The following is a 10,000-nucleotide window of genomic DNA, read 5'->3' on the forward strand; positions in this document are numbered from 1 at the left end:
TAAATTATTATATCTTAGTATATATTTAGAGTATATTTGTATTATACATTTATGTTATATTAATTTAGATATGTAATGTCTGTATTTATATTATTTCCTAATCTATTATATATTTTCATTATATTTATTTCTTACAACGTTATATTATCTCTCTATTATCTACCTTGGTGTGTTACCTTTTCTTTTAACTGCTATTTTATGAAGCTCTGGGATTCTTCTTCTTATTGTAAACCTCTGTACCTGTATTTTATAACGCTCTGGGATTCTTCTTATTGTAAACCTCTGTACCTGTATTTTATGAAGCTCTGGGATTCTTCTTATTGTAAACCTCTGTACCTGTATTTTATGAAGCTCTGGGATTCTTCTTATTGTAAACCTCTGTACCTGTATTTTATGAAGCTCTGGGATTCTTCTTATTGTAAACCTCTGTACCTGTATTTTATGAAGCTCTGTGCTTGTTCGTACTGTAAACCTCTGTACCTGTATTTTATGAAGCTCTGTGCTTCCTCGTACTGTAAACCTCTGTACCTGTATTTTATGAAGCTCTGTGCTTCCTCGTACTGTAAACCTCTGTACCTGTATTTTATGAAGCTCTGTGCTTCTTCTTACTGTAAACCTCTGTACCTGCATTTAATGAATCTCTGGGATTCTTCATCTTACTGTAATCCTCTGTACCTGTATTTTATGAAGCTCTGTGATTGTTCTTACTGTAAACCTCTGTACCTGTATTTTATGAAGCTCTTTGATTTTTCGTCTTACTGTAGACCTCTGTACCTGCATGCTGTGGGATATGGACTGCCACTGGCTATAGTCATCATCTCTGCTATCACCTACCCAGATGGATACGGTACCACACAACAGTGAGTCTGACTGTGTGTGTGTGTGTGTGGGTGAGAGACTGTGTAGCAAATCTGTCCCATATAAATAACAATATATACCATTATTCTAACGTTATCCTGTCTCTGTCAGCTGTTGGTTGTCTCGAGAGAGAGAGGTGTTATTAAACATAAATATAACTTGTAAATAACACCAGATAACCTAATTCTAACGTTATCCTCTCTGTGTGTCAGCTGTTGGTTGTCTCTGGAGAGAGGATTCATCTGGAGTTTCTTCGGCCCAGTGTGCACCATCATCATCCTCAACACTTTCTTCTTCATCATCACTGTCTGGAGGCTGGCCCAGAAGTTCTCTAGTCTCAACCCTGACCTCTCCAACCTACGCAAGATCAAGTAAGGAGAGAGAGAGATGGGGAGAGAAATAGAGAGAGAGATAGAGAGAGAGAGAGATGGGGAGAGAAAGAGAGAGAGAGAGAGATGGGGAGAGAAAGAGAGAGAGAGAGAGAGAGAGATGGGGAGAGAAAGAGAGAGAGAGAGAGATGGGGAGAGAAAGAGAGAGAGAGAGAGAGAGAGAGTGAAACTGAGAGACAGAAAGAGGGATGGAGGGAGAGAGAGAGAGCGAGAGTGTAACCTATACACTAGGAGTCAGGAAGCAGGTGCAGAAGGAGAGTTTATTAATGAGAACAAGCAGATAAACTCAACAGGAGCAGCGTACTGAACGTGAACGGAACCAATACTGCCCGAAGAAGACAGGCTACTGAGGGCTAAATAAAGGGGAAGTAATCAAGTTAATGATGGAGTCCAAGTACCGAGAGGGAGCAGGTGTGCGTAATGTGGGTTGCCAGGTGTGGATAATTATGGTTGCCAGGAGGTTAGTAGACCGATGATATTTAGCACTGGAGACAGTGAATGGAACACAGGTGTAACAGGGGAAGAGACAGAGACAGTGAATGGAACACAGGTGTGACAGGTGTAACAGGGGAAGAGACAGAGACAGTGAATGGAACACAGGTGTGACAGGTGTAACAGGGGAAGAGACAGAGACAGTGAATGGAACACATGTGTAACAGGGGAAGAGACAGAGACAGTGAATGGAACACAGGTGTAACAGGGGAAGAGACAGAGACAGTGAATGGAACACAGGTGTAACATGTGTAACAGGGGAAGAGACAGAGACAGTGAATGGAACACAGGTGTGACAGGTGTAACAGGGGAAGACACATAGACAGTGAATGGAACACAGGTGTAACAGGGGAAGAGACAGAGACAGTGATGTAGAGAGACAAAAAGAGAAACGGAGAGATAGGTGAATGTAGAAATGTAGTGAATGTATGGACAATGACAAATCCTTGATGTGTGTGAATAAATTAATTTATGCAATTCAGTTTTTAGCTGCCATAGTACATTAAATAAATCTGTACTAAAACGTTTCCCTCCTCCCTCCTGCTCCCCTCCCCCTCCCCCCCTCGCCCCTCATCTCCCCTCCCCTTCTCCTCCCTCCCTCTCTCCCCTTATCCTACCTCCTCCTCGCTCCCCTCCACTCCCCCTCATCCTTCCTTGTCTTTCCTCCCTCACTCCCCCTTCTTCCCATCTCCCCTCTCCCTCCTCTCTCCTCCCATCCCCCCTCCCGTCCCTCCCATCCCCCCTACCATCCCTCCCATCCCCCCTCCCATCCCTCCCATCCCTCCTCTCTCCTCCCATCCCTCCCATCCCCCCTCCCATCCCCCCTACCGTCACTCCCATCCCCCCTACCATCCCTCCCATCCCCCCTCCCATCCCCCCTACCGTCCCTCCCATCCCCCCTCCCATCCCTCCCATCCCCCCTACCATCCCTCCCATCGCTCCCTCCCTCCCTCCCTGCCCTCTCCTCCTCCCTACTCCCCTCCTCCTCCCTACTCCCCTCCTCCTCTCCCCTCCTCCTCTCTCTCTCTCTCCCTCCCTCCCTCCCTCCCTCCCTCCCTCCCTCCCTCCCTCCCTCCCTCCCTCCCTCCCTCCCTCCCTCCCCTCTCCTCCTCCCTACTCCCCTCCTCCTCCCGCTCTCTCTCCAGGGTGTTCACAGTGACAGCAGTGGCCCAGCTGTGTGTGTTGGGTACTATGTGGATATTTGGAGTGTTCCAGTTCCAAGAGGAGGGGACAGTGGTTATGACATATCTCTTCACTATCCTCAACTCTCTACAGGGAGCACTGCTGTTCATCATGCACTGCCTACTGAACAAAACGGTATGGTGTGTGTGTGTGTGTGTGTGTGTTGTGTGTGTGTGTGTATGTGTGTGTAACACTGTGCTCTGCTTCCCCCATCAGGTGAGAGAGGAGTATGGCAAGCTCCTGTCCTGTATCTGCACACCACTGAAGAAGAGATACACAGAGGTCAGCACTACCAACCCTTCTTCCAGCCAATCCCAGGTACACACACACAAACGCACACACAAACAGACACACACAGACACACACACACACACACACAGACACACACACAGACACACACACACACACGCACACACACACACACACACACACAAACACACACACACACAAACAGACACACACACACACACACACACACACCACTTTCACTAATTTAACCTCTGTCCTTTGACCTTTGTCTGTCCTAGGGGTCAAGGAGCGCAGAGAACACGGGGGAGTCGCAGATATGACGTCACCAAACCCCCATAATGCACCTCTTTACCCCTCCTCCCATGACAAAGGTTCCCACTAGATGGCCAAACTGTAAAGTCAAAATGCTCAATATCGTAAACATTTATGAAAACAAAGATTTGCGTATAGCGATGTGGTTAAGATATATTGTAGAAATGGGAAGTGTTTCTGATTTAGGATCTTGGCCAGATAGTGACACACCAGAAACACTCATCCCGAGGATAGTACTGTTCAGACCAGGTTAATAGAAAATGTGTCCAACTAGCCCGCCAGATAGTAAAAATGGAAGTCCACTAGCCAGGTTGGCCAGTGCCCAAAATCCTTCAGTTCCATCCCTGATTAGACACTTCATATCAAACTTGATGTTAATTAACCACTGTCTAATCAAGCATTAGGTTATCCAATCAGAAGTTATGTGATCTTCATGTCATCCAATAGGAATCCATATGGTTTTTATTTCATCCAATCAGAAGTTACATGATCTTCATGTCATCCAATAGGGAACCATATGGTCTTTATGTCATCCAATCAGAAGTTACATGATCTTCATGTCATCCAATAGCAATGCATGTCCTCTTTATGTAATTTTTACAGACACAAAAGATCGGTTCAATTTTACACAACTTCGTCGAATAGACAGATGAAGCCATACTTATGAACAGAAGCTTTCTTCCTTTACATGAATGTGATAGATTTATAGTAATATTTATTACCAAGAGCACAAGATAGTGTGACTGTTCTACACAAATAAATCCAAAGGGATTTAGAAAAACATTAAGTGAAGATTTGTGTTAGTTGTGACCTCATTGGACTGTTATACTGCTATACTGTTATACTGTAATACTGTTATACTGTTATACTGTTATACTGTTATACTGTAATACTGTAATACTGTAATACTGTAAATGTGTTATTGATCTTTAACACTTTATTAATAACATTTAAGAATAAAATGCATGTTTATACATTCAGGCTGGTAATGTTTACACATTCTTATAATAGTTTATAAATCGTTAAAAGGTTTATTCATGATAGTTATTATCAAGTGTTACCATGGACACCTCTATGTACCTCTACTACAGTTAAAAAGCTTGGGGTCACTTAGAAATGTCCTTGTTTATGAAAGAAAAGCACAGAATTTGTCCATTAAAATAACATAAAATTGATCAGAAATACAGTGTAGACATTATTAATATTATAAATGACTATTGTAGCTGGAAACTACTGATTCTGTTATAGAATATCTACATAGGCGTACAGAGGCCCATTATCAGAAACCATCACTCCTGTTTTCCAATGGCTCATTTCATTAGCTAATCCAAGTGTATCATTTTAAAATGCTAATTGATCATTAGTAAAACCTTTTTCATTGATGTTAGCACAGCTGAAAACTGTTGTGATGATAAAAGGAGCAACAAAACTGGCCTTCTTTAGACTAGTTGAGGATTCCGCATTTGTGGGTTCGATTACAGGCTCAAAATGGATAGAAACAAATAACTTTCTTCTGAAACTCATCAGTCTATTCTTGTTCTGATAAATGAAGGCTATTCCATGTGCGAAATTGCCAAGAAACTAAAGATCTCATACAACGCTGTGTACTAGTCGCTTCACAGAACAACGCAAACTGGCCCTAACCAGAATAGAAAGAGGAGTGGGAGGCCCCGGTGAACAACTGAGCAAGCGGACAAGTACATTAGAGTGTCTAGTTTAAGAAAAAGGCGCTTCACAAGTCCTATACTGGCTTCATTAACCTGTTAGATCTCTAGGGGCGCTATTTCATTTTTGGATAAAGAACGTTCCCGTTTTAAGCGCGATATTTTGTCACGAAAAGATGCTCGACTATGCATATTCTTGACAGTTTTTGAAAGAAAACACTCTGAAGTTTCAGAATCTGCAAAGATATTGTCTGTAAGTGCCCCAGAACTCATTCTACAGGCGAAACCAAGATGATGCGTCAACCAGGAAATTAGCAGAATTTCTGAAGCTCTGTTTTCCATTGTCTCCTTATATGGCTGTGATTGCGCAAGGAATGAGCCTACACTTTCTGTCGTTCCCCCAAGGTCTTAGCAGCATTGTGACGTATTTGTTGGCATATCATTGGAAGATTGACCATAAAAGACTATATTTTCCAAGTGTCCGCCTGGTGTCCTGCGTGGAATTCGGTGCGCAATTGCCAGCTGCTTGTACTTTTCCATTTGATATAGGGGAGAAACCATGCGTCCAAGAACGATATATCAATGAAGAGATAGGTGAAAAACACCTTGATGATTGATTCTAAACAACGTTTGCCATGTTTTCAGTCGATATTATGGAGTTAATTTGGAAAAAAGTTCGCGTTTTGAGGACTGAATTTTCGTTTTTTTTTGGTAGCCAAATGTGATGTATAAAACGGAGCTATTTCTAATACACAAAGAATATTTTTGGAAAAACTGAGCATCAGAAGTTCTTCAAAGGTAAATGATTTTATTTGAAGGCTTTTATGTTTTTGTTGAAATGTTGCGTGCTGGATGCTAACGCTAATGCTAACGCTAAATGCTACGCTAGCTAGCTACTTTTACACAGATTATTGTTTTCCTATGGTTGAGATATTTTGAGCATATTTTGAAAATCTGAGATGACAGTGTTGTTTACAAAAGGCTAAGCTTGAGAGATGGCATAGTTATTTCATTTCATTTGCGATTTTCATGAATAGTTAACGTTGCGTTATGGTAATGAGCTTGAGGCTGTAGTCACGATACCGGATCCGGGTTTGGGAGATCAGAGAGGTTAACCTGTGGAACTCCGTTCCGCTAGCGGAACCCCTTGCCAAAAGCCAATGAAATTGCAGGGCGCCAAATACAAATCAACAGAAATCTCATAAATCAAATGTTTCTAACATACAAGTGTTAGGCACCATTTTAAAGATACAATTCTCGTTAATCCAGCCACAGTGTCTGATTTCAAAAATGCTTTACAGCGAAAGCTCTCCAAACGATTATGTTAGGTCACCACCTAGTCACAGAAAAACCCAGCCATTTTTCCAGCCAAAGAGAGGAGTCAAAAAAAGCACACATAGAGATACAATTAATCACTAACCTTTGATGATCTTCATCAGATGACACTCATAGGACTTCGTGTTACACAATACATGTATGTTTTGTTCGGTAAAATTCATATTTATATCCAAAAATCTCATTTTACATTGGCGTGTTCAGTAGTTCCAAAACATGCAGTGATTTTGCAGAGAGCCACATCAATTCACAGAAATACTCATTATAAATGTTGATGAAAATACTTGTGTTATACATGGAAATATAGATAAACTTCTCCTTAATGCAACCGCTGTGTCAGATTTCAAAATTACTTTACAGAAAAGCGTAATCTGAGTACGGCGCTCAGAGCCCAAAACAGCCAAAATAAATATCCGCTATGTTGCGCAGTCAACATTAGCCAGAAATAGCATTATAAATATTCACTTACCTTTGATGATCTTCATCAGAATGCACTCCCAGGAATCCCAGTTCCACAATAAATGTTCGATTTTTTCGATAAAGTTCATAATTTATGTCCAAATAGCTTCTTTTGTTTGGGCGTTTGGTAAACAATTCCAAACACGCGTTCAGGTCCAGCCGAACGTCGGACGGAAAGTTAAAAAAGTTATATTACAGGTCGTAGAAACTTGTCAAACTAAGTATAGATTCAATCTTTAGGATGTTTTTATCAGAAATGTTCAAAAATGTTACAACCGGAGAATTCCATTGTCTATAGAAAGGGCAATGGAATGAGAGCTAACTCTCTCGTGACGGCGCGTCACAAGCCTGTGACACTGTGCCAGACCACTGACTCAAAGAGCCCCCCCCCCCCCCCCCCTTCACTGTTGAAGCCTGAAACAACGTTCTAAAGACGGTTGACATCTAGTGGAAGCCTTAGGAAGTGCAAAATGACCCACATCCCACTGTGTATTCGATAGGGGCTAAGTTCAAAAACTACAAACCTTAGATTTAGTTCAATAGTACCCGCAAAACACTAGTCTCAACGTCAACAGTGAAGATGCGACTGCGGATGTATGCCTTCTAGGAAGAGTTGCTGAGAAAAACCCATATCTCAGACTGGCCAATAAAATCTATTAAGATAGACAAAAGAAAACAATTACAGGGAGAGGAACTTTCTGATCAATTTGATGTTACTTTAATGGACAAAACATTTGCTTTTCTTTCAAAAAACAAGGACATTTCTAAGTAACCCCAAACTTTTGAACAGTAGTGTACTGTCGTAGCCAAAAGTTTTGAGAATGACACAAATATACATTTTCACAAAGTCTGCTGCCTCAGTTTGTATGATGGCAATTTGCATATACTCCGGAATGATATGAAGTGTGATCAGAGGAATTGCAATTAATTGTAAAGTCCCTCTTTGCCATGTAAATGAACTGAATCCCCCCAAAACATTTCCACTGCTACCCCACTGCGGAAGGGAAGCCTAGTGGTTAGACCGTTGGACTAGTAACCGAAAGGTTGCAAGTTCAAATCCCTGATCTGACATTCTGCCTCTGAACAAGGTAGTTAACACACTGTTCCTAGGCTGTCATTGAAAATAAGAACTTTTTCTTAACTGACCTGTCTAGTTAAATAAAGGTTAAAAAAAGGATATTGCTGCCAGTAAGATTGCACCTAAATCAACCATTTATCAGATCATCAAGAACTTCAAGGAGAGCTGTTCAATTGTTGTGAAAAATGCTTCAGGGTGCCCAATAATGTCCAGCAAGCGCCAGGACCGTCTCCTAAAGTTGATTTAGCTGCAGGATCGGGGCACCACCAGTACAGAGCTTGCTCAGGAATGGCAGCAGGCAGGTGTGAGTGCATCTGCACACACAGTGAGGTCAAGTCTTTTGGAGGATGACCTGGTGTCAAGTAGATCAGCAAAGAAGCCACTTCTCGCCAGGAAAAACATCAGGGACAAACTGATATTCTGCAAAAGGTACAGGGATTGGACTAATGAAGTAATTTTCTCTGATGAATCTCCTTTTCGATTGTTTGGGGCATCTGGAAAAAATCTTGTCCGGAGAAGACAAGGTGAGCGCTACCATCAGTCCTGTGTCATGCCAACAGTAAAGCACCCTGAGACCATTCATGTGTGGGGTTGCTTCTCAGCCAAGGGAGTGGGCTCACTCACAATTATGCCAAAGAACACAGCCATGAATAAAGAATGGTACCAACACATCCTCCGAGAGCAACTTCTCCCAACCATCCAGGAACAGTTTGATGACTAACAATGCCTTTTCCAGCACGATGGAGCACCTTGCCATGAGGCAAAAGTGATAACTAAGTGGCTCGGGGAAAAAAACATTGATATTTTGGGTCCATGACCAGGAAACTCCCCAGACCTTAATCCCACTGAGAACTTGTGGTTAATCCTCAAGAGGTGGGTGGACAAACAAAAACCCACACATTCTGACAAAATCCAAGCATTGATTATGCAAGAATGGGCTGCCATCAGTCAGGATGTGGCCCAGAAGTTAATTGACAGCATGCCAGGGCAGATTGCAAAGGTCTTGAAAAAGAAGGGTCAACACTGCAAATATTGACTCTTTGCATCAACTTCATGTAATTGTCAATAAAAGCCTTTGACACTTATGAAATGCTTGTAATTATACTTCAGTATTCCATAGTAACATCTGACAAAAATATCTAAAGACACTGAAGCAGCAAACTTTGTGAAAATGTATTTTTGTGTCATTCTCATTTTTTTTTGCCAGGACTTTATATCATAAGAATGTTAAAGATTTGTTGTGAACACTTGCAGTGCTTTTGTCCAAATATAGCCTTTATCACCAGGTTTTTTAGAAATCCTTGTGAAAAGATTCTCAGAATGAGGAGGGAATAAACAGAGAATCTGGATTCTCCAACAGGATTGTCACTCATGGCTCCATCTTAAAACTCTTGGTTAGTTTATTACTGGCCAACGAGATATAGCGGTCCTTAGGCACACATCTAGGATCAGAATACAGTAAATTACTGTACAGTTCAGACATTGTAGAGTTTGTCACAGATCTAGGATCAGCTTACCCAAACCAAAACCTAACTTAAAGAGCTTGGTACATCCATTTTTTAAAAACTTTTAAATTAGTCATTTATTGCCCATGGTTCTTGTAGAATTTAACTTATGACCAGGTCAACAGTCGTTCCCTATCAGAACATTGAAGAATATTACTTCAAAAACGTGTTATGGCTGCAATCCCGCTAACGGGATCGATATGACAACTACCAGTGAAAATAGAGGGCGCCAAATTCAAACCACAGAAATCTCATAATTACAATTCCTAAAACATACGTGTCTCATACCATTTTAAAGCTATTCTCGTTGTTAATCCCACCAAATTGTCCGATTTCAAATATGCTTGTGAGCAAAAGCACTACAAACAATTATGTTAGGTCTCCACCAAACCACAAAAAGCACAGCCATTTTCTAGTGAAATATAGCATTCACAAAAAGCAGAAATAAAGATAGAATGAATCACTAAGCTTGAATTA

At 41.4% G+C, this 10,000-nt stretch overlaps 2 protein-coding genes across 3 annotated transcripts in view; both read left to right on the forward strand.

Annotated features, from left to right (window-relative positions):
* Positions 1–10,000, forward strand: part of LOC110519495 (adhesion G protein-coupled receptor E5) — a 237,587-nt gene that overhangs the window by 28,961 nt on the left and 198,626 nt on the right. The window lies entirely within an intron of this gene.
* The window catches only part of LOC110512654 (adhesion G protein-coupled receptor E5), a 27,362-nt gene that overhangs the window by 15,654 nt on the left and 1,708 nt on the right, over positions 1–10,000 (forward strand). Inside the window, exons 9-13 of one of the 2 annotated variants that reach the window (XM_090195164.1) lie at positions 765–860; positions 1,071–1,229; positions 2,885–3,056; positions 3,138–3,239; positions 3,449–10,000. The exon at positions 3,449–10,000 is cut by the window's right edge and continues 1,708 nt beyond it. In XM_090195164.1, the coding sequence (XP_090051290.1) occupies positions 765–860; positions 1,071–1,229; positions 2,885–3,056; positions 3,138–3,239; positions 3,449–3,490 (571 nt within the window). In that variant the 3' untranslated portion in view covers positions 3,491–10,000. The remainder of the gene's footprint in view (positions 1–764; positions 861–1,070; positions 1,230–2,884; positions 3,057–3,137; positions 3,240–3,448) is intronic. The other variant, XR_016485632.1, reaches the window with a different exon arrangement.

The sequence above is a fragment of the Oncorhynchus mykiss genome, chromosome 13 (genome assembly GCF_057628025.1).
Source record: "Oncorhynchus mykiss isolate SJ-2025 chromosome 13, ASM5762802v1, whole genome shotgun sequence".
Lineage (NCBI taxonomy): Eukaryota > Metazoa > Chordata > Actinopteri > Salmoniformes > Salmonidae > Oncorhynchus > Oncorhynchus mykiss.